The sequence below is a fragment of the Bos indicus genome, chromosome 6, assembly GCF_029378745.1.
Source record: "Bos indicus isolate NIAB-ARS_2022 breed Sahiwal x Tharparkar chromosome 6, NIAB-ARS_B.indTharparkar_mat_pri_1.0, whole genome shotgun sequence".
Lineage (NCBI taxonomy): Eukaryota > Metazoa > Chordata > Mammalia > Artiodactyla > Bovidae > Bos > Bos indicus.
Window position 1 is genome coordinate 58,898,679 of NC_091765.1, and position 26,160 is coordinate 58,924,838.

The window sequence follows — 26,160 nt, forward strand, 5'->3', positions numbered from 1 at the left end:
TCATGGCTCCTTTCTTCCAGCTACAAGACTAATTTAAATGAGCTCAGATCACTCGATCTTGTGTCTATAGTGAAATGGTGATGCATTGGAATTTCATAGGCAGTGCTCTGTTTGGATATCACAGAACTCACCTGAAATAACCCGCACGTTCAATGTTCGTAGTTTCTCAGAATCACTTCCTCGTAAGAGGGTAGATGTAGGTTCATATTTATGACCTATTCCAAGAAAAGATATTAAATATTTAGATGATAAGCAAGCATATTCTTAATATATATTCCCCTTGTTGGTCCCAAGGATTACCAAGGAAAATAGGCCATTCATAGCAGAGCCCAGAGTAATAAGACATTGAACTTTTTCTTATTGTTATTTTCCATTTAACAAGTAGATACTTTCTAAAACCAATGGCTTCTCCACTGCCATAAATGCAATTGTGCATCTATTCTTATATGCAGAATATTATTTTGTTATGTATAATAGATATGATATACAGAATATTTGACATATATTTAATATTTAATGTCCTAAATGGCATGATAATTTTCACTACTTCATATGTTGGATTTGCAAGGCAAGTTTTTGAAAGCCAGTGATCCTGTCATTTAGGTAGATATTCCTAAAAACATAATGTCACTCCCCACTATTGATCTCTTTCTAGACATTTTCTCTATCTGGCTTATATCTCTCTCTTTTCTAATATGTAAGTTGGCTTAAAGCTCAACACTCAGAAAACTAAGATCATGGCATCCAGTCCCATCACTTTATGGCAAATAGATGGTAAAACAGTGAAAACAGTGGCTGACTTTATTTTTCTGGGCTCCAAAAATCACTGCAGATGGTGACTGCACCCATGAAATTAAAAGATGCTTACTCCTTGAAAGGAAAGTTATGACCAACCTAGACAGCATATTCAAAAGCAGAGACATTGCTTTGTCACCAAAGGTCCATGTAGTCAAGGCTATGGTTTTGCCAATGATCATGTATGGATGTGAGAGTTGGACTATAAAGAAAGCTGAGCGCTGAAGAATTGATGGTTTTGAACTGTGGTGTTGGAGAAGACTCTTGAGAGTCCCTTGGACTGCAAGGAGATCCAACCAGTCCATTCTGAAGGAGATCAGTCCTGGGTGTTCATTGGTAGGACTGATGTTGAAGCTGCAACTCCAATACTTTGGCCACCTGATGCGAAGAGCTGACTCTTTGGAAAAGACCCTGATGCTGGGAAAGATTGAGGGCAGGAAGAGAAGGGGACGACAGAGGATGAGATAGTTGGATGGCATCACCGACTTAATGGACATGGGTTTGAGTAAACTCTGGGAATTGGTGATGGACAGGGAGGCCTGGCGTGCTGTGGTTCATGGGGTTGCAAAGAGTCAGACATGACTGAGTGACTGAACTGAACTGAACCATTCATAGACAAATAGATCAAGAAACTCAAAACTATGTACTATTGCAAATGACACACATTTATTTAAAATAAGAAAAGCTAGAAAGATCCTGGGTCTTAATTCTAATTCTGTCATTTTATTACTGTATTACTTAACCTCTCTGAGCCTCAGAGGTTTTTTTAATCTATAAAATAAAAGAAATAGAACATGTCCTATCTATATACTTTGAGAATCTAGTTTAAAAAAAAAACAAACAAACTCATGGGAATGCTCTGCAAATGTTTATTCTACAAATGAAGAATATTGATGATATTACTGACCAATGTGTTTAGGACCTCATATACTAATGTACCAATGACAAGATGATATGAAACTGTCTTCAGAAATATCTCCAACAAACACTTAGCCAAAATAATTAATGACACTTTCCCTCAAACCTAGAGGGAACTGTTTGCTCTGCCTACTAACATGGCCTTGCCTGGTAAAGAACACAAGAGTCTTGGGAAATACTACACCCAGCACAATACTACTATCCTTTATTGAGAACTACTTCTTATGTAATCTCTTTATTTCAATCCTTACCTCAACCCTGTGTAAGAATGGTGATTAATTTCATTTTACAGAGGCGGAAAGGAACACTCAATCATGGTAAGTAATTTTCACAAAGTTACATAAATAGTAAGTAGAAGCACTAGGATTCTAAACTAAGTACCCGTCTCCAAAGCCTAATCTTGTAATGATACACTTTATACTATCCTTAAGAGACCAACTACTCATCAGGTTTAATATTCAGCCAGTATGTTCACGGGCACACACCAGAAGGGTAGGGCCAGTATATACATGGGAACACACCATAGGACTGCAACAGTAATTGACAGTCGATATCTGTTCTGATAGGTAGATGCCCTTGTCATACTTAATCAGTTGTTAATTCTTTTTAAATATGATTCCTACTATCCTTATTTCCAACTACACATCTTAGTGCTTCACAGTCAAAAATCTATTTTCTCCCCCACACTTATTATAGATTGACTCTTGCTCATACTCATCACCTAGAGCCTAGAGCTTAAGACCTCCAATTCTGAAATCCTTTATCACCATTCCCTATTCTTCTACCCCTCTTCTGCCTCACTTCCACCAAGCTCTGCTCAATCTCCAGTCCACAAACTCCTTCCAATTAACCCAGCCTTTCCTCCCCCTCCTAATCACCTGTCTGGGCTGGAGAAAGACACAGGAAACTCCGTGAGTGCTGGCACTGTCTGACCTATGCTTATGTCCCTTGAGTTACCTAGAATCACCACTTAAATACACAGATGCCCAGTAAGTGGTAAATTGAACCAAAAAAAGAAATGGAATCTACAGATAAGATTAGGAACTTCTGGACACTAAATAAATTATCCCAAATAGTGAATTTTTCAGTACTTACTCTGCCACTTCTGTACTCTTCTGTGGCCTTCAAGTATTTTGTTGACAATGAAGATGAGCAAAACTATAAAAACTAATAGAACTAGAACATACCAAGTGATCTTCATGGAACAGATAGAATCTACAAAGAAAAATGTAGCAAAAATACAGTAAAATGGGATGCAGCAGATAAGAGGCACCATGGTGATACAGCTGGATTCTACTGTGTATCCTGTCCATAACTGAGAAGTTGAATATATAACCCATCACTGTCACAGGGTCACTTGCTTTCCTGAGTTCTTTCCTAACATGACCAAGTGGTCTCCAGGGATCCGCTTATTGATAGTTTCAAAATTCTAGAATTAATTTCACTTCCAGGTTATGTCGATGCTAGTTTTGCCGTCACTAGGTTGGAATCACAACAAGCAGAATACCAGCATCAGAGCCACTTGCGATTAACAATTTGACCCTGGGCCAAGCAACCAAAAAAATGTGCCCTCAAATCAAAGATGCAATGAGTAAGATGAGGATGGGGAAGAAAGGGAAAGACAAAGAAAGAGGCGGATTGAGGCATGTAAGAGGCCTGAGTAGATGATTAATCAGACCTCTTTTCCTACAGGGGCTCACTTGGTAATGATCAGATCAAATGCAACATTAGTTACAAACGTAGTTACCCTTGCCCAGATTGAATAAGGATACAGGTAAAAAAAAAAAAAAAATTGTTCATTCAAATGACAGTGAGGCAACAAGGAAGGAAAATCATCATCAGTGATAGTTTAGCAAGATCTCCTTTCGTCCCATAAACACACACTGGCCAGTAGCCCCAGATATCAGTAACTTAAAGGAGACTGACTTTCTTATGTCCAAAACACCATTGTCTACTGACATTCTAAACCAACCTATGTACCCTCTTCCTTGCATGTAAATCACAGGTAGTACTTATTCACCTTAGCAGGATATATAACTTGTTTTTACCCTTGGGTGACTGTCCTTCTGGGGCTCACGATCTGGGTATCCCTTTCACAGGCCCCTCCACTCCATGTGCATTTGTCCGTTAAATCGTCAGTCAACATTTATTTAAAGAAGAGGCTGAATGGAGAAGGTAGTGGTTGACTTGGGATGGCAGCACTCAGCCTCCCCAGCATCATTCCATGCTGTTTAGTGGCCAGACTTCCACACCTCACTCAGCAAAATAAAAGCATGCAGTTAACTGGCACAGAAGATGTACGGTACCAGCAGGCCAAGGTGGGCCCAGTACCAAGGTAGCATGGGCAATGATCAGCTATGAAAAAAGAACTGTGCATTCACCAACATCATACTGCAATAGCAAAGTGTACACCGTTGGGACTAAGCTAGCCAGTGTACCCACCAAAGCACCAGTAAGAACAGACGAGGGTGTCTCCCTACACTCCCTGTGGCCCCCTACCCCCATCCCTGGAACCATCTTGGAGAGGACCAAGGGGAAATGGATAGAAATCTGAAAAAAATCTAGAGACAGGTTAAATTATTGTTTCAGAGTAAATTTACCAGACTAAACTGAACTTAGCTTCCCCTGCCCACTGGCACATAGGACTTTGAAAGGAGATCAAGTTAGTCTTTGTACAGCAGAATAAAATATAAATAAAATTTCTCTCTTCTACACATGGCGAGATAGGTATACTTTTTCCCAAATATGACACTACATAGTTGTATACCACTGATAACTTCCTGATTTATGTACCCAAAAAAGCTGTCAATTACTACTTCATTTTGGAATTTATGAATTTTCCCATTAACACAAAAATTCTCAATATGGCAATGCTTATTTCTTCTTAATGTTTTAGAAAATATAAAAAGCAACTAGATAGATACATAAATGGACATTGAAATAAACATAAGTTTTAAGTATCTGTCATCCAAACCTCTCTATATTTCAGATTTCATCATAGTCACCTTCTCTATATGGCTTTTTCAGAACCTCCACCCTGATTCTCCCACCATCTGTTCAGATTTTCTCAGATTGTCTCCCACCCTCCCTACACATAGCCACACCTCGAAATACCCTCTAAATGTAGAGGCTGTAGGGCCTCAGGCAAACTAACTCACAGGAGAAATTTATTTGAAGTCTTATATTTCACTTTAAAAATGCATATATATCATATGTTTGTGTTTGCTTTAAGATAAATATAATAGTTTAAATGGCCTCTAAAATGATTAAAGCTTTATAAAAGCATTCTAAGGCAATCTGAAACACTTCATATATTTGGAAGATCAGAAAACAGAGTAAATTATTCTAACATAGCACCTGTTACACTGATGACATTTGACCATTTACACTTCTCTGTATCCTCAGTGCCTGGCACCCTGCTTGGCATACAGCAAGCACTCACTAAATGGTTATATCATGAAATGCTCTTCAAGAGTAGAGTTTATGGATCAAGTGAGGGCACCTTGCTTAGTAGTAAGGATCAATTGTAATACTATATATCTGATCTGATATAATAGTATATACTATAGAAAATATATATAAAATTATATAAATACTATATAAAATCACTAATAAGAACATACTGTATAGCGCAGGGAACTTAATGAACTGTGGTGTCCTGAATGAAAAGGAAGTCCAAATGCATATAATATATGCATATGTATGGCTGATTCATTTTGCTGTATAGTAGATACACAACATTGTAAAGCAACTATACCCCAATAAAAATTAATTTAAAAAAGAATCAATTGTGTTAATTCAGAATAGGGTGACTAGGAAGGTAATCAACCTTAAATAGAATTAATATATATGTGAGTTTTATCTTCCAGACTCCTACTTTTCCCTCGGAGTCCTCCAGTGACTCAAAATGCTTAATCTATACCCCACCTATCTTCACAGGAGTACATCAAAAATCCCTTTTTCTCAGGTCTGTTTCTCAGCTCTAAGCAAGGACATGTTAAATCAATTCAGACTTTAATAGCATATCACAATGTACATATATATTTACATTTAAAAAGAAATCTCACCCTTTAATACACAAGTGTGATAGTATTACTTCAAACACAGATAATAGACACTCCCAGAGTTATCCTAGGGCGGAGGGTCTTTGTAATGTTTCTCAAATAACAACGCATAGATGCCTCCTTTGCCTCTGAGTACAGCTGTGCTCCACAAAAACACATTTTTGTGTGTGTTTTTGAAAAATAAACAGGTAAAATAAACAGGTAAAAGGGCTAACATTCTTTCTAGCCTTGTTATTTCATCAATAAAATTCTTCAACTATTCAACTTAAAGTGAAGCTTACATGGTAGCCCTTACTTAATTTTGTGTCTGTATTCTACTCTCCTTTTCCCTCTAATTTCCTTTAAAACTTACTTTTTGCATCCATTTCTAAATGGAAAGAAATGTTTATACAATTATGTGGGTGTTCCATAATTCTACAAGTACGGTTTATAGATGTTGCCTCAGTTGGATCTTCCTCCTTGATTGCTGACCTTCCAGTGTGGGTTTTTAGATTACAGGTAAGATTATATTCCTCCAGGTGGTCAACTGTAGGAGTTACAGTGAAGTTAAAATGTTGACAAGGTGAGTGAAAATTATTTGACTTCACTTCCATTGATCCTCTCATGATAAGAACTAGAAAGAGATTAAGAAAATGTTATTCACAGGCAAAAAAACAGTAGTACATAGTAAGAAAACACACACAACTCAAAGCTAAATCTCTTCCTTCCTATACAATAAGAAAAGAGTAGAAACAAGAAGTTATCAGCCTAAAAGTAACAATTAAAGTGCTTACATTTTTTTAAGAGTTTGAAAACTAGGTGAGATTGAAATACACTTGGAGCCTCTCAAAGGAAAAAAAAAAAACATTTCCCTGATGACTTGTGGGACAGATTATATTTACCAAAATGGTCACAGCATTATTTCCCATCCCACATTATACTAGTTTTCTAGGGTTGTCATAAAGTAGCATAAACTGGGTGACTTACACAACAGAAATGTATTGTCTCACGGTTCAGGAAGCTACACTTTCAAGATTAAAGTGTTGACAAGGTTGCTTCCTTCTGAAGGCTGCGAGGAAAAATCTGTCCATGCTTCCCTTCTAGCTTCTGGTGGTTTGGTGGCAGTCTTCAGTGTTCCTTGTCTTGTAGAACATCACCCTGATCTCTCTCAAATTTCCTGCCCCCGCCCCCACTTTTTTTTTTTTTCAATCAGGATGCTGGTCATAGTGAATTAGGGCCCACCCTAATGACTTTATCCATGGGTTTCCCTGGTGGCTCAGATGGTAAAGAATCTGCCTGCAATGCAGGAGACCCAGGTTCAATCCTTGGATTGAGAAGATCCCTTAGAGAAGGGAATGGGTACCCACTCGAGTATTCTTGCCTGGAGAGTTCCATGGACAGAGGAGCTTGGCAGGCTGCAGACCATAGGGTGGTAAAGAGTCAGACACGACTGAGCGAGTAGCACTATAACACATTAAACTGAACTACTTACATCTGCAGCAACCCTATTTCCAAATAACGGCATATTCTGAGACACTGAGGTTAGAACTCCAATATAATTCAACCCATAACACACACGTTAACCTAAAACTTTGCCACTCCACCATAAATAAATGGAGTCTAATACTTTTCCCTTTGAATCTCTGTGGAAGGATTTACCTGCTTGTAACCAATCAAATGCAGAGAAAATTACATCGTATGATAAGGCCAGAAAATATGAAGCAATTTCTACCTTGTTTTTTGGATCCCTAATGGTGGAGCCTTGGGCCACTAAGTAACAACGACTTAAAGCCATCATGCTGTGAGGAAGCCCAAGCTAGCCCTAATAGAAAGACCACATAGAAAAACTCTGAGACTACAAGAAGAGAGAGAAATGCCCAGCTTGCCTGTAGCTGCTCTAGCCCACCCCTGTGTTAGCTCCAGTCACTGTCTAACTCCAGCAGTATGAAATGCTGCAAGCCAGAAATGCCCAGTTATGCCCATTCTGAATTCTTGACCCCCTCCCCAAAAAAGAGAGAGAGAGAGAGAGAGAGAGAGAAAGAAAGGAAGGAAAGAAGAAAGAAAAAAGTTAAATGATTGCTGTTGTTAGAGCCGCTCAGTTTGGGGGTGATTGCTACACAGCCATAGCAACTAGAATAACTTATCAATGTACTGCTTTACTTTTCAAGGAGGCAAAGAAGTAGAATCTGTGAGCTTCCAATTCTTAAAACACTTCATTGTTCTCTATCATGATGAAGGTATTTCCCCAAATTGCTTTCTGGTGAATTTGACCCAGAAGCCTGCAATAGTTACAGTATTACTTGAATGTGTGTGTATGTGCTTAGTCGCTCAGTCATATCTGATTCTTTGGGACCCCATGGACTGTAGCCCACCAGGCTCCCCTGTCCATGGCATTTCCCAGGCAAGAATACTGGAGTGGATTGCCATTTTCTTCTCCAGGGGATCTTCCCAACCCAAGGATCAAGTCACTGTCTCCTGTGTCTCCTGCATTGCAGACAGATTCTTAGAAAAAAGACTTGCCTATTGTACTTTATCTGAAGTCAATGCCAAGAAATTTTGTTTCCATTTTGAAAGAATGGGAAAAATGCCAGTATGGGGGTGCCCAGCAAACAATCTCACTGAATAGGTATAAGCACTAAATTTGATGCTTGGGCTTGGGGCCACCAGTATATTTTATAGCTGTAAATTAATTATTTAATTTCTCAGTGATAATAAATGAAAGGTTTGGTTAGATATTATGGATAATACATAATTATTCTTTTATTTGTTTATTCATTCATTAAACAAGTATCTTTTAAGTGCCTCAGTTCAGACATTATACTAAGATGTAGAAATATCATAGTGAACAAAGACAGGATTCCTGCTCTTGAAGGCTCACTGGATAGTTAAACAAGTAAAAAGACAATTCATGTACAGTGGATGAATATTAGACAGAAGTAGGTACAAATGCATTGAGGATTCAGTGACTCCTTGGGGAATCCAAATATGATTTTATATGAGAACCTACAAGTTTACTTAGAAGTTTTTCATTACTTTTGAAGAGAGCATGCTAATTAACCCTTTAGCTATCACATGTACATGGATTATAGCTGCATTTTGCTGTATTTTAAGAATGGATATTTTGTTTTTGATAAATCAAAGTAAACCAAGAACAAGTTACTGTCCCAAGCCTGTAAGTCATTCATCAAGCACAACACAGCTGAGTGTTTCAGGGCCACTGGACTTAAAATTGGAATATATTATTAATACTTTTTTTTCACAGAATAAGGTTATTTATCCTTGATAGATTTTGTTCTCACTTTTCTTTCGCATTTACCTTTTGATGTTTGTTCCTGAAAAATAAAATCAGTGTTTCCTTTGGACTCACAAGCCAAACATGAGAAGCATGTCTTGAGTTCACTTGTGATATCTTGGCAAATCCTGGTGAAGTTTTGAAAGTTGGAGTGATTTAGAAAGATTCCCGTAATAGTCTGAGTTTCTTTTATTGGTTGCAGAAAAGTCACAAAAGAAGCATTTATAGAGAAGAATGAATAGCTGAAATTCTGTTGTAAATATACTTCCAGACATGATAGTTCCAACATGTTTCCTACAAAGAAAAACAAATTTTTGACTATGAAATTTTGAGGTTTTGGCATTCAGATAAATACCCAATATACTGCTCAGTTATCTTAGGCAGATCAGTACATTTGAGTTTATCAGCAGCAGGACTTGGTTTTCACATGAAACAATAATATCTACTGTGTTTAAATATTTCTTATTAAAAATCTGTCAACACTCCCTATTAATTTTCAGAGAAGAGAAGTCTTTGCTGAGAAGTTCTTGGAAATCCTAACATTTTAACCATTTTCTCTTCTAGGAAAGTTTTAATGGACAAACCTTATTTTCCTCTGAATCCATCTGTTTCAAAATAGAGTCTCACATGAATTGCATGGAGTTGAACAGGGAATGGAAAACCTGAACAGAATCTCTATACTCGTTTCTGAAGGCTGCTGTAACAAATTAGTACAATCTTGCTGGCTTAAAACAAGAGAAATTTATTCTTTTACAGTTCTGAAGGTGAAAAGTTCAATGACAGTATACTGGTCTAAAATTCAGATGTCCCCAGGACCACACTCCCTCTGAAGACTCTAAGAAAGAATCTGTTCCTTGCACCTCTTCCAATTTGGGGAGACTGCTGGCATTCCTTTGCTTGTGGCCACAACACTCATCTCTGCTTTCATGGTCACAGAGCCTTCTTCTCTATACCTTCATCTTCTGCCCCTCTATCTATATCAAATCTCCCTCTGCCTCTCTCTCATACAGAAACGTGTGGTTGGATTTAGATCCCACCTGGGTATGGCAGGATAATCTCCCATCTCAAGATCCTAAAATTAACCACAAATACAGAGACACTTTTTATTTATAAGGCAACTTTTACAGGTTCCCAGGAATTGACACCTGATATCTTTGGGCAACCATTATTCAACCTACTTGAATCTCCAAAGATGAAATTTAATAGATGATATCATAATTTTTATATTTTGTCTGCAGACAAGTGTCAGATATAGAATTAATGGCCTAATAGAAAGAAGACTGATTTTAAAGCAAACAACTAATCTCAAAAATATACAAGCAACTCCTGCAGCTCAATTCCAGAAAAATAAACGACTCAATCAAAAAATGGGCCAAAGAACTAAATAGACATTTCTCCAAAGAAGACATACAGATGGCTAACAAACACATGAAAAGATGCTCAACATCACTCATTATCAGAGAAATGCAAATCAAAACCACAATGAGGTACCATTTCACGCCAGTCAGAATGGCTGCGATCCAAAAGTCTACAAGCAATAAATGCTGGAGAGGGTGTGGAGAAAAGGGAACCAACCCTCTTACACTGTTGGTGGGAATGCAAACTAGTACAGCCACTATGGAGGACAGTGTGGAGATTCCTTAAAATACTGGAAATAGAACTGCCTTATGATCCAGCAATCCCACTGCTGGGCATACACACCGAGGAAACCAGAATTGAAAGAGACACATGTACCCCAATGTTCATCGCAGCACTGTTTATAATAGCCAGGACATGGAAGCAACCTAGATGTCCATCAGCAGATGAATGGATAAGAAAGCTGTGGTACATATACACAATGGAGTATTACTCAGCCATTAAAAAGAATACATTTGAATCAGTTCTAATGAGGTGGATGAAACTGGAGCCTATTATACAGAGTGAAGTAAGCCAGAAAGAAAAACACCAATACAGTATACTAAAGCATATATATGGAATTTAGAAAGATGGTAACGATAACCCTATATGTGAGACAGCAAAAGAGACACAGATGTATACAACAGTCTTTTGGACTCTGTGGGAGAGGGCGAGGGTGGGATGATTTGGGAGAATGGCATTGAAACATGTATAATATCATATAGGAAATGAAGCACCAGTCTAGGTTCGATGCAGGATACAGGATGCTTGGGGCTGGTGCACTGGGATGACCCAGAGGGATGGTACGGGGAGGGAGGTGGGAGGGGGGTTCAGGATGGGGAACACATGTACACCCGTGGTGGATTCATGTTGATGTATGGCAAAAACAATACAGTATTGTAAAGTAATTAGCCTCCAATTAAAATAAATTTAAATTAAAAAAATAAAGCAAAAGCAAAAGACTCTAGTGCTATATCTGTTATTAACTGAGATGCTTGAACAATTCACTTCATCTCCACAAGTCTCATTTTCTTATTAGCAAAATAGAGATAATAACCAGATCCTGCTAATCTTGTGGGGTTATAATAGCATCAAATGATGCAGTATATATGAAAACAAGTGTGTATTATTAAAATACAAGCCCATATCCCAAAGTAAAAATTAAAAATTCATCCTTTATTTATGATGGATTAAGATTTAATCCACACAAGTAATTGAAGCTCACCATGTAAAAACTGGGAATCCCTACGTAGCAGTAATGGTGAACCAAGGAATAGGTAACCTCTCTTTCAGATATTCTCAGTTTGACAGCTATTTACTAGGATGAGAAAATATTAATAACTGACATGCTCAATTCCATCTTTATGTGTCTTTCTTTACCATTTTTCACAATCATTTGGGGCAAAATACATTTAAAAAATTTTCTAAATAATATGGAGCACAATGAAAGACTTGCTTCATTTTTAAGAGTGATTACTCCTAGTCATACATCCTGATTCAAACTTAAAAGAAAATGAAACTATTGATTGATATTAAGGCACATTTTCTTACTCGTGGAATTTGTACTTTGATCGTAATTTCATAATTGTTTCATTACTGATGATTATATTCTGATGATTTAATAAATTAAAGGTTCATTTACCAGCCCTCTGTGTTTGAAATTGTTTCTGTAATATTTCACAGGTAATTTACAGCTATAAACACATTTCATACTTGAGTTGCTATAAAAGTTTTGGGAGGCATAGATTGTATTTTACTCAAATATGCAGTTTTGTTATGTTTCAATATATTTCTAAACAAAGCTGTAATCAAATTAATAACTAATTTAAAAAAAAACTGTCTTCAATAACTGTTTCAGTAAGATGATAGGAATTCACTATCTGATGCAAATCTGTAGTTTATGGCTTTTCTGTATTACTAAAACACATGAAAAACATATTTCTTGCCCTCTTTCCATTTTCCTCACTGATATTTTTCATCTTATGAAATTTTCAACTTCTTGAACTTGATATTCTTATATTATAACCTAGAAGGGAGATAGAGAAATTTTTACTGTCAATATTGCAGTCTTCTTATCCAATAAATGACAAAATGGGCTTTCTAGAATTGATGGTATACCCTTTATATTTGGCTGTGAGGTCATTTTATGATGGGTTCCTAATCTTAGTTTTAAATAATTCAATTAGGAAAGAAGTAAATATAGGACATATCCTTCCCTAGTATAATTTTAAGAAATAAATGAATTCTACTCAGTCATATTTTGTTATTGTGGGTCATAATCTCATCTTCATAAACAAGGATTTATGAATTTAACTACTGCTATTAATATTGCTGAGACTCAGACATCTAAATTCTCACTTCCAGAGATAGAAAAATGCATACCAGAATTACTCTAGTACTAAGACTGCAATCCCTCAAGGTAACGATATAGAATACTAAGTAGAATTAGGAAAATAAGTTACAGTATAAGACAAAGGCCAAGTCAATTATTTTTTCTTTTTAAAGAAAAGCAACGAAAACATGAACTATCTTTATTTTCTTTTTGAACTTTTATTATAAATATTTATCATATATAAGTATATATTAATATAAAATATATTACTCCAGTTAAAGAATAATAAAAATAAATGAACACCATGTATCTATTACACAGATTAAGAAGCAAAATATTAGCAACATCTCTGAAGTACCCTATCCCACCCCTACACACTCCTTGTTTTCCAAAGTTTAAAGACCATCATTAAAATGTGTTTATCACTCCTTTGCTTCATCTTAGAGTCTTCCCAAAATGTATATATTCCTAAATAACATTGTTTCATTGGCAAATTATATACATATATAGGGATTGCTGCTGCTGCTAAGTCGCTTCAGTCATGTCCGACTCTGTGCGACCCCATAGACGGCAGCCCACCAGGCTCCCCCGTCCCTGGGATTCTCCAGGCAAGAACACTGGAGTGGGTTGCCATTTCCTTCTCCAGTGCATGAAAGTGAAAAGTGAAAGGGAAGTCACTCAGTCATGTCTGACTCTTAGTGACCCCATGGACTGCAGCCCACCAGGCTCCTCCATTCATGGGATTTTCCAGGCAAGAGTACTGGATTGGGGTGCCATTGCCTTCTCCATATATAGGGACTATACTGTAGGTTTTCATCTATGACTCGCTTGTTTTGCTTAATGTGTTCTAGTAGTGTTGCTGCATATTGCTGTACTAATTATTTGTGGTATCTTTGAAAGAATATACTACAATTTATGTATATATTCTTCTGACTGAGCATTTGAGGTGTTTCTATTTTTGCTGTTCTGACTGAGCATTTGAGGTGTTTCTATTTTTGCTGTTCTGGATAATACTGCTTTGAACCATAACTCTCATGTGTTATTGGTAGGAATGTAAAATAGTACAATCACTTTGGAAGATATTTTTATGTTCTTTAAGTTAACCATACACTTAGCATGTGACCCAATAATTCTACTCCTAGGAATCTACAAGAGAGAAATAAAAACATATGTCCACACAAACGCCTGTATATGAAGCTTCATGGCACTTGTAAAATTTATAATGGCCAAGGACTGGAAACAATGCAAACAACCAACAACTAGTGAATATATAAATAATTCCTGACATATCCACACAATGAAATACTACACAGCAACAAAAAGGAAGAATGTGCTGATACAAACAACAACATGGAAGAATCTCAAATGCTTTATGCCAAGGGAAAGCAGCCAGACTCAATTCACTACATACTAATATGATTCCATTTTATGTGAAATTCTAGAAAATGGAAAACAGTACTGATGGTGGGAGAAGGGTTCTCTTACGAAGGAGAACGAGGGACATCTTGGAGATGCTGGTAAGGTTTATATCTTGATTGTGGTGGTGGTTACACTGCTGTAAAAATTTGTCAAACCTCAACTTTACACTTAAAAGTGGCACATTTTATCATATGTAAATTATATCTCAATTAAGTTTATTTTTAAATAACACTACTATGAATATTCATGAACATATCTCCTAGTACGCAGTTACAGAAGTTTCTCTAGCATACACACTGAATGAATTGCCAGGTATTCAGTATGCTCATCTTGGATTTCACTAGAAAATGCCAAATCATTATACCAAGAAGTTGTACCAATTTGTCTTCCCACCTGCAGTGTAGAAAGGTTCTCATTGACACGTATCTTAGCCAAAGCTTTTCAAGTTTTGACAATTTGGTGAATGTTAAATGGAATCTTATCATGGTTTAAAAGTTCCTACTTTTTCTATTTTTCTAGTAGATTATCATTTTCTTATTAATGTTTAGGGGTTTTTAAACTTTCCTCTTTGCAATTTTAAGAAGTTATTTGCATTTTTATCAAGATATCTTCTCATCATTTGTACCTTGTTTATTCGTTTTCTTTATGGTCTTTTAGTTAAAGGAAGCTCTTAATTTGAGTATTTTAAAATGATCATTTTCTTTACAAATTGTGCTTTGCATCTTGTTTAAGAAATCTTTCTCTTTTAAAAAGATTTTCATCCACATTTTCATCTAAAAGTTTTGAAGTTCTGCCTTTTATGTGTAAGTTCTTAATCTATCTGGAATTAAGACAGTATGGAGTAAGAAACCAAGTTAATTTTTTCCACATGTGATAATCAATTGTACTAGCAATTATTAAATAGTCTATCTTTTCCCCACTATCTGTAATGACATCTCTGCTGCTGCTAAGTCACTTCAGTCGTGTCCGACTCTGTGTGACCCCATAGACGGCAGCCCACCAGGCTTCCCCGTCCCTGGGATTCTCCAGCCAAGAACACTGGAGTGGGTTGCCATTTCCTTCTCCAACTCATGAAAGTGAAAAGTGAAAAGTGAAAGTGAAGTCTGCACAGTCATGTCCGACTCTTTGCGACCCCATGGAATGCAGCCCACCAGGCTCCTCCATCCATGGGATTTTCCAGGCAAGAGTACTGGAGTGGGGTGCCATTGCCTTCTCTGAATGACATCTCTATAATCCATCAAATATCCACGTATGTATGTATGACTGTATTTCCGGGTTCCAAATTTTGTTCTTCTCTTGGCAAAGACATCTGACAGACTTAATTACTTTTGCTTTATAAATCTTTTATGTGTGCTTAGTCCCTTCAGTCGTGTCCAACTCTTTGCGACCCCATGGACCCACCAGGCTCCTCTGTCCACGGGGATTCTCCAGGCAAGAATACTGGGAGTGGGTTGCCATTCCCTTCTCCAGGGGATCTTCCTGACCCAGGGATGGAATCCAGGTCTCCCACATTGCAGGTGGATTCTTTACCATCTGAGCCCCCAGGGAAGTCTTTATATCTCATAGGAAAAATCCCCTAACCTTGTTCATTTTCTTTGGGAATGTCTTAGTGATTCTTGATCCTTTGTTCTTTCCAATAAATTTTTAGAATCAGCTTATTAAGTTTGGTGAAAAACCCAGTTGTGATTCTGACTTGAATCTCAAAATCAGTTGGAGAAGAAAGATATGATACTGAGTTACTCCTATCACTCTTTTCTTCCTTTCTTACTCTCTACTTTTATAGGTCTTCTTTGATATCTTCTAATAAAGTTTCCAAATTTTCACCATCAAGGTCCCATATGTCTTTTGCTAGATTTCCCCCAGGTACCTTAATTTTTGTTGCTATTGCCAACAGTATTTTTTAAGAAATATGTTTTCTGTTTGTTAGCGGTAGATGGATATACAATTGACTCTTGAATATAAATTTTATTTCTTATCACTTTGTAAACTTCCTTATTAATTTTAATTTTTCCTAGAAATCTTTTGAGTTTTCTATATAGATACGCTTTGTGCTTGCGCTCAGTTGCTAAGTCGTGTCTGTCTCTTTGTGACCCCATTGACTAGCCCCCCAGGCTTCTCTGTCCATGGGATTCTCCAGGCAAGAATACTGGAGTGGGTTGCCATTTCCTTCTCCAGGGGATCTTCCTGACTCAGGGATTGAACCTTGTCTCCTGCATTGGTAGGTGGATTCTTTACCACTGAGCCACTAGTGAAGACCATAAATATGTTAATTTACTGCAAATAATTACAACTTTATTCCTTGCTTTTCACTCCTTACACATTTTATTTCTTTTGCTTGTCTTACTGCACTGACTAGGACCTCCAGTACCATAATGAACAGAAGTGTTGAGAGTGGACATCCTTGTTTGCTCCTGATCTTAAGAAGAATACTTATGATGTTCATTACCGAGACTGATATATAATCATTTTTAGATATCCCATTTCACTTTAAGGAGGTTCTTTTCTATTCCTAGTTTGCTGAGTTTTTAATTATAAAGACTGATGAATATATTAATTGAGTGCTCTTTCAACAAGTATTGAGATGATTATATAGGCTTTCTTCTTTAATCAGTTAATATAGTGCATTACATTATTAGATTTTCTAATGCTAACTCAATCTTGCATTCCAGGAATAAATCTAATTTGATCATTTTTATACATTGCTGCAATCAGATTCTTAATGTTTTGTTTAAAGGTTTTTAATCTATATTTAAAAATGGGATTGGCTGTAAAGTTTCCTTTTTTGTACTGTCTTTGTTAGGTTTGCATACTAAGATACACTAGCCTTAAAAAATAAATTGGAGGGGCTTCCCTGGTGGCTCAGTGGTAAAGAATCCATCTACCAATGCAGAAGACACAGGTTTAATCCCTGATTCAGGACGATCCCACATGCCTTGGAGCAACTAAGTCAGTGCACCACACTATTAAGCCTGTGCTCTGGAGCCAGGGAGCCGCAACTACCAAACCCACATGCTGCAACCAGAGAAGCCTGAGTGCCCTAGAGCCCAGGCTCCACAATGAGAAAGCAGCCTCAGTGAGAAGCCTGCGCACCACAAATACAGAGTAGCCCCTGCTCGCCACAACTAGAAAGTCCAAGCAACAAAAGACCCAGCCCAGACAATAAATAAATAAACGTATAAAAAAAAATAAACTGGAGAGCTTCCCTGGTGGCTCAGGGGCAAAGAATCCACCTACCAATGCAGGAGACATGGGTTCCATCCCTTGTCCAGGAGGATCCCACATGCCACGGAACAACTAAGCCCATGTGCCACAACTACTGAGCCTGTGCTCTAGAGCCTGGGAATGCCAACTACTGAAGCCCACCTGCGCTAGAGCCTGTGCTCCACGACAAGAGACGCCACCACAATGATCAGCCCGCACACTGCAACCGGAGAGTAGCCCCCACTCGCTGCAACTAGAGAAAGCCTGCAGGCAGCAACAATGTCCCAGCACAGCCATAAATAAATAAATTTTTTTAAATTTTTAATAAATTGGAAAATGTTTCCCTTTTTGTATTTTTTCAAATGGTTTATAACAAATTATATTTATCTATTCAATTCATTTCTTGAAAGTTTGGCAGAACTTACGTATAAAAACATCTGAACCAAGTGATTTTTCAGGGAAAATTAAACCATTGGTCAATTTTCTTAATTATTCTACAATTCTTGGATTTTCCATTTCTTCCCAAGTGAGTTCTGATAAGTTATATTTTTCTAGAAATGTGTCTTTATGTTTTAAATTTATTGACTTACAGCTATTCTTAATAATCTCATTATAGTTTTAATTTCTATGTTTCTTTTTCATTACTAAGTTAGTTATTGTTCCTTCTCTTTTTTGATTATTCAGTTTTAGCAGGCAGAATAATGGCCTCCCTAAGATATCCACATCCTTATTCCCAGAACCTGTGAATATGTTACATGACATGGCAAAGAAGAATTGAGTCGAAAGATGGAATTCAAGTTGCTAATGAACTGTTCTTAAAATAGAGAAATTATCCTGGATTATCTGGGTAAGCATAATGTAATCATACATGTGATTCAGATGTGAGAAAAACTCAACAGGCCATCACTGGCTTTGAAGGTGGGAAGAAGCCACAAGCCAAGGAAAGCCGGCAGCTTTTAGGAGGTGGAAAAGACAAGAAAACAAAGGTATTCTTTCCTAGAGCCTCTGAGAAGAATGTAGCCCTACTAACACTTTTATTTTAGCCCAGTGAGACCTCTGCTGGATTTCTACTTACAGAACTCTAGATAATATATTTGTGCTGTTTGATGCTACTGTTTGTGGTCATTTGTACAGCAGCCATAAGAAACTGAAACATCAATCATTCCAGAAGTGTTTCCATTTAATTAGAATTTCTAAAGAACCAACTTTTGACTTTATTGATCCTTTCTTTCATATCGTTTAGTTTCATTGACTTTTGCTCTTGTCTTAATTATTTCCTGCCTTCTACTTACCTTGGGTTTATCTCACTTTTCTTATATCAAAGAATTTAAAACTGTAAACTTTCTTCTAAATACCTGCCATTTTTATCATATCCCGCACTACGGAATTTTCCACTGGGGGGAAAATAGCAGAAAAATGATTCAAGGTAAAGAGATGGATATCTTTTAAGTAAAAGATTCTGTGAAATAAATTTCAGAGGCTGTGCAGCCCAGAAGTTCAAGGTTTGTGGTGAAATTTTATGTTTCAAAAATGTAAGATGAAGGGGTCCCCTGATGGTGGTTAGGACTCTGTGCTTCCACTGCAGGTGGTTCAGCTTTTATCCCTGGTCAGGGAGCTAAGATCCCGTAAGCTGTGTGAAAGTGAAAGTGAAAGTCGCTCAGTCATGTCCGACTCTTTGCAACCCCATGGACTATACAGTCCCTGGAATTCTCCAGGCCAAAATACTGGAGTGGGTAGCCTTTCCCTTCTCCAGGGGATCTTCTCAACCCAAGGATCGAACCCAGGTCTCCTGCATTGCAGGCAGATTCTTTACCGCTGTGTAGTGTGGCCCCCCAAAAAGTAAGATGAGGGTAATCATGCCTGGCCTACCTAAATCAAGAGATGGTTGTGAGGGCCTGATGAGAAATGCTTCCTTTCAGAAAGCATTTTATTTTTATTTTCTTTATAATATTTTTTATTTCCTTTATAATATGACTCAGAAATTTCACTTAGTCACAAATACTCATTGAATGCCTTCTAATGTGGCAGATACAAGATATTCAGAGAGAACATTTATCTACAAAGGCAAATGAATGAGACAAGTAGTTAGAAAGCTTCCCAAGCAAGGGTTGTTGGTATTGTAACCTAGCCTATGAGAGAATAAAGCCAGTTCTGCCCAAGCAGTGAAAAGCATTATTTTTTTTTTGCCATTATATACGTCTAAGATACATATATATATGAATCCGTGTTCATTAGTAGCTATTTAAAAACTATAATGATTCAGAAAATTCAGCAAGAAATAAAATCTTACAACAAAGTAAATTTATCCATCTAGATTTATTCTTTCTTCCCAAAGATTTTCAAAATAGTCTCTCTTGAGAACAATACTTCACCATTAATGAGTTGAAGTATTTAATAAGCTAAAATAATTTATTATATGTAAAAAGTATTTGGTATATAATACCTGTATGCTGTGCTGTGCTAAGTCGCTTCAGTAGTGTCTGACTCTTTGTGATGCCATGGACTGTAGCCTGCCAGGCTCCTCTGTCCATGGGATTCTCCTGGCAAGAACACTGGAGTGGATTGCGATTCCCTCCTCCAGGGATAGTACCTGTTTAAAAACTAAGATCATGGCATCTGGTCCCATCACTTCATGGGAAGTAGATGGGGAAACAGTGGAAGCAGTATCAGACTTTATTTTTGGGGGCTCCAAAATCACTGCAGATGGTGATTGCAGTCATGAAATTAAAAGACGCTTACTCCTTGGAAGAAAAGTTATGACCAACCTAGACAGCATATTAAAAAGCAGAAACATTACTTTGCCAACAAAGGACCGTCTAGTCAAGGCTATGGTTTTTCCAGTGGTCATGTATGGATATGAGAGTTGGACTGTGAAGAAAGCTGAGCACTGAAGAATTGATGCTTTTGAACTGTGGTGTTGGAGAAGACTCTTGAGAGTCCCTTGGACTGCAAGGAGATCCAACCAGTCCATCCTAAAGGAGATGAGTCCTGGGTGTTCATTTGAAGGACTGATGCTGAAGCTGAAACTCCAATACTTTGGCCACCTCATGTGAAGAGTTGACTCATTGGAAAAGACTCTGATGCTGGGAAGGATTGAAGGCAGGAGGAAAAGGGGATGACAGAGGATGAGATGACTGGATGGCATCACTGACTCTATGGACATGGGTTTGAGTGGACTCCGGGAGTTGGTGGTGGACAGGGAGGTCTGGCATGATGCGATTCATGGGGTCACAAAGAGTCGGACACGACTGAGCGACTGAACTGAACTGAACTGATGTATGCATAAATATGTATTTTTTATCCTTTTTTTTAATGGTCATGATTATATTCCAAACCTGATTGGGTATTGCTGATTGAATGAGCAAACCGATAAAAAAATAAGGATATATTTTTCAAGGACTAGGATAACAATTTTTCAAAATAATTGCAGTTATCCTTGATTACACTGGTCTTTATAATAAAGACATAAAATATGAATATATGCTCATATACTTCAGGGTTTATCCTGTCCTTTATAGGGATTTAAGGTTCTTTTATCCTTTGTTTTCTTCAATTCACTGCTCACTATACTGCCATTTCCATCAGGAAGTGTGAAATGGAAGGGAAGTGAAAGCTGATAAACATAGTATATGTGAGTTTGACTCCTAAAAGTAAGAGAAGAAGTCAAAACAACAAATAAAATTAGGTCTGTGGTGTTTTCATCTGTACTATTCCTGGTCCTCTTCACCACAATCTGGAATATACTCACATAACTCTATAATTTCTGGCTCCAAGAGTTTCTGAGATGTCAGTTTGAATACATTTTATTTGAAAATCAGTAACAATTCCTTCTTTTAGAAAGTGCTTCTAACGTAGCTAAGGAGAAATATTAATTGATCATTAGAACTCTGACAGTTGTTTTGTTTTGTGAATAAAAATGAAGAAACGCCCTCCCCCCGAGAGGACTGGAAGCAACTTTTACGTTCCCATTGTGTCTTTTATATTGCTATTTCCATTATTACAGTATTGTATTTAATTATTTATCAGTCAGTCTTCCCCTTGACTGAAAACTTTTTGAAGGAAGAATTGCCTTTCGTTTTTATAGCCTTGGGTTCCTAGTACTGTTAGACACTATTTGTAAGTGAAAGAACAAATAAATAAAAGATCACTGAGATTTATATGAGTTAACCAGAGCTCTGTTTCTCTTAAAGACTGTAAATCCACCCAAAGTGGGTTGATAAAATGTCTCTTGTTTGGAACAACCCAGGTTTCTTAACTTCAAGAGGCTCTGAATAAAAATATATCCACTATCTTTTGTATCTCTGTTATCTAATGCAATATAAGAGTATGAAACCATTGTATTAACTACTATGTCTTAGTGTAAGATGTCTTTCCAATAAACTGAAAGCTAGAATATGCTCTCTTGCCAGTGAATACCAATGCAGAGTTATTACAAGTCCCAAATATCATTAAAGAAGTTCCCCTTCCAAAGAAGTTAGACTAAATAGCTTACACTATGTAATTATAATAATTGAATATTCTGAGTAATGATTATTCAGAGACTCAGATACATTCTTGATGAAAAATGATCAAACAGAGTGCTCTATTTTTAACTTGGGTCTTCAGAGGGCTTATTATTTCGAAATCAAATCTATTAAACCTTGTGAATACATTATTCCTCATTAAGATTCCTTTTGAATTCATTTGACATGCTAAAGACAGTGTATCAGTACATAATTTATAAGTAAAAATCATTTTATAATATTTATCTTAGATATTAAAGTGAATAGAACATAAGAATGAAAAAGAGACACAAGTAACTCATAGGGAGAATAAGACTACAGGAGAACTCTCAAGGTAATTTTAGTACTTCTAGAGGCACCCCACTCCAGTACTCTAGTCTGGAAAATCCCACGGACGGAGGAGCCTGGTAGGCTGCAGTCCATGGGGTCGCAAAGAGTCGGACACGACTGAGCGACTTCCTTTCACTTTTCACTTTCATGCATTGGAGAAGGAAATGGCAACCCACTCCAGTGTTCTTACCTGGAGAATCCCAGGGACAGGGGAGCCTGGTGGGCTGCCGTCTATGGGGTCACACAGAGTCGGGCACGACTGAAGAGACTTAGCAGCAGCAGCAGAACATTCTTATCTTACCATCTAAATAATCTTACTAAATAGCTTATTTTGCAAAATACTTTGGTTAACAAGTCAACTCATTTCATAAGGAGCTATTGTTGTGGTTAAAAATTGCCACCAAATAAAAAAGACAAAACAATTGTGCATCCTTAGTTTAATCAATATAGAACTGTATAAAATGAGTCTATATAAATTTGCTCCTGGTGATCCATAAGCCATTATAAGATATAAAGCATTATTATTATACTATCATATGTGTAAAACATTTTGCCTAATCAACTTTTCACTTATGTGCAAAATTCCTGCTACCACAAAACGGTATCAGGACAAAATGGTGGTTTTCAAATAGTTTTGTTTTTTGGCCCCAAGGAGAGTTCCTTCAAAACAAAATTCTCAAATAAATCCATCACTCCAAAAAGAGTGGGAGAAAAGTTTGACATTGCTTTTGGACCAGGGAAAGAGACATGGCTATTTTAAGTTTTAGGAAGCAGTAAATGTAGTATTGAAAAGCTACTGTAAACAATTAGGAAACTGAGAGTACAAAGTTGTTATCAATGATGGTAGATTATTTGTCAATACATCTGCCCCCAAAAGAATAATTTTTAACATGCTTTTTTAACATGCTACTTGTCACAAAACACTAACCAGTCATTAACAGATCAATTAAAATATATGCTATGATTGCTTAATCTAAGCAACATAATGCCAGAAAACCAAGAGAAATTTAAAAATTTTAATTATTCACAAAATGTACATTCACAGTGTTTATTAAGCAAAGAAATTATCTGCTACTTCACATCACGTATATGCAATATTAAATAACCCTTGCAATATGACATTAAATGTAATTAACAACAGCATATTCATCAAGTCACTTAGTATATGTATATACAACAATAAATAATCATTGTAAAAAGTCATCAAATACAAGGTTTTCTCTGATTTTAATCAGTTCATATGATAACTTTTTAATGACCAAATACAGCATTTTCTTTTTAATTTTTCTTCTTATAAAATGCTAGGAAGCACAATTACCATTCAAACAATCATGATAATATATTTTCAAATCTTACTGACATATAAAAGTAGTTTAAATTTACATCTATTTCTTTTCCTACTCTAGGTCTCAGCAATATCACAATTTTCTGAAATATAAACAGAGATAATTTTACCCCATTATTCTCTAGTTACAAATATATACAGGTATATAGCCACTTAAATTTTTACCCATCTTATTTTAGCTGTATTTTGAAAAAACGTCTTTATACTTTTTTTTCAAAAAGTAACAGTGAGCAATTTGTGTGCAATAGTTGTAATGGAAAGGAATGCAAGCATTTTTAACATAGTAAATGTTACTTTATGTATAAAGTAATTCCAGGATATGAAGGCATATTTAAAGCTGTTTTGAAGGAAACTTTAAAAGAGCAAAATCATATGGTGAAATTATTGTAAATTCAATGTTTGAAAGTGAGACTACAGATTTTAAGTATTTCTTTTCATTTTTTTCATTTCATTATTGCATGCTACAATACCTAAGTACTGTAAGTAAGATTACTGTACCAGGTAACAGTCAACTAAAATTACAATCTCATTTTATTAGCTTTCCAGACATAGAACTTCAGCGCTCACATCACGTAGCCAAAAATAAGGCCTTTCCTGTAACCATTAACCAATATAATTTTAGAAAATTAAAAAAGGAAAAGTAAATTGTAATTACTCACCTTTTGGTGCCTGGAAATATTCTGGCAAAATTAAAATGAACATGATCATTATGGCCAAAAGTAATTTAAGGAGGGCTGTTTTTGTCATGTCTCTTCACATGGTACGTGTGTTCCCATCAAGTATACCGATGGCATCATTCTTCCTGGTTTATGTTTCATCTCTGCAGCACTTGAAGTTTACGCAGTTTACCTCGTGCTCACTTCCTGTTGGGTAAGACTTTGTAAAAAGGAGACCTAGAACTGAGACTTCTTCATTTTGAGTCACTTTCCACTAAGAAGACTGTTTTGTAACAAGCACTTTCAAACTGTCTTCCAAATAAGAAAGAGTGAAGAAACAATGTAAGGAAGTAAAGGGGTTTGTCCTCATCTAAATCTGAAGCTATTTTCCTATGCTTACCGATCTGTGTGAGTAAATATAAACCCACAATATACTCATCAAAAGTGAAATGATGAATGTCTATTATGTCCAGTTGTAAAAACATCATTCATTCATTTACTTATTGATTATTGAATCCCTTATTTATTTATTTGCCAGGCCACAAGCTTACATGTTCTTAGTTCCCTGACCCTTGGCAGTAAAAGTATGGAGTTCTAATCACTGGATTGCCATGGAATTCCCTGCTGCTGCTACTGCTGCTGCCAAGTCGCTTCAGTTGTGTCCAACTCTGTGCGACCCCATAGACGGCAGCCCACCAGGCTTCCCCGTCCCTGGGATTCTCCAGGCAAGAACACTGGAGTGGGCTGCGATTTCCTCCTCCAATGCATGAAAGTGAAAAGTGAAAGTGAAATCATTTAGTCGTGTCTGACTCTTAGCGACCCCATGGACTGCAGCCCACCAGGCTCCTCCATCCATGGGATTTTCCAGGCAAGAGTACTTTTGTTTTGTTTTTGTTTTGGAATGGGTTGCCATTGCCTTCTCCAATTCCCTATTAACCCCCTTTTAAGTGCTAGCCACTGTCCTGTGTTCTGGTGTTCAAAAAAAAATATGTCTAGAAAATAGTAAATAGCACAAAATATAAGGATAAACTAAAGACTTTTACTTTTCTACACTGTATGTGTGTGCGTGCTCAGCCATGTCCAACTCTTTGAGATTCCATGGACTGTAGCCTGCCAGGCTCCTCTGTCCATGGAATTTTCCAGACGAGAATACTGGAATGGGTTGCCATTTCCTTCACCAGGTAATCTTCCCAACCCAGATATCAAACCCGCATCTCTTGCAGCTCCTGCATTGGAAGGTGGAGTCTTTGCCACTGTACCACCAAAAGCAGTAAAATGGGACTCATTAAACCTAAAGCAATGTGATTACTGTTACAGAACCCACATGTTCAGTTCCCATTAAAAAAAAAAAAAAAGATCTTTCATTATGACAATCCAAGTGAAACAAAATGCATTGTCTTAGAATATTAATAAAGAGTAGGCAAAAATCATGGTGAATAAAGAATAGGTACAAACAAGTACTTTTTTCCCCATGTTCTTGTTTTCTGACTTTAAAAAAGAAAAGTGGTACCAGGTATCGCCAATCTTTCCTCCCGCTCACTTCATCTTGTACTCTCACCACCCATCCATTTCCATTTATCCTATTTCTTATTCTTACCCACCCAGCCCTAGACTTTATGGAACAGCAGCTGAGCTGGGGATAGGAGTCAGGAAGCAAAGGTTGTCCTGTGAATATATATTGTGAATATGAATTAACTGTTTTTCTTCTGATTGGGTGCAACAAGTTGATGGGCAAATTGGAATCATGGATTAAGGGACTTTAGGACTTGAGTCTAAGAACAGTCAAAATTGGAGTATGACTTCAAATATAAGACTTATCTTTGAACAGTAGTAAGGACCATTCAAAAGAAGAGAGGAATTGATGAGAGTTATGGCCTGCACCAATTAATGGACTGAGACATACCAGATTACGGGTCAGGCAGTGTCTCCAGC

At 36.9% G+C, this 26,160-nt stretch overlaps 1 protein-coding gene across 3 annotated transcripts in view; it reads right to left on the reverse strand.

Moving 5' to 3' along the window:
- TMEM156 (transmembrane protein 156) overlaps positions 1–24,443 on the reverse strand; it is a 40,602-nt gene extending 16,159 nt beyond the window's left edge. Inside the window, exons 1-6 of one of the 3 annotated variants that reach the window (XM_070791304.1) lie at positions 24,232–24,372; positions 12,362–12,469; positions 9,073–9,342; positions 6,130–6,390; positions 2,809–2,928; positions 132–215 (exon numbers count right to left, since the gene is read on the reverse strand). In XM_070791304.1, the coding sequence (XP_070647405.1) occupies positions 132–215; positions 2,809–2,928; positions 6,130–6,390; positions 9,073–9,342; positions 12,362–12,422 (796 nt within the window). In that variant the 5' untranslated portion in view covers positions 12,423–12,469; positions 24,232–24,372. Of the gene's footprint in view, positions 1–131; positions 216–2,808; positions 2,929–6,129; positions 6,391–9,072; positions 9,343–12,361; positions 12,470–24,231 lie in introns of all 3 variants that reach the window. The other 2 variants (XM_019962593.2, XM_019962592.2) reach the window with 2 other exon arrangements.
- Between the last annotated feature and the right edge of the window lie 1,717 nt (positions 24,444–26,160).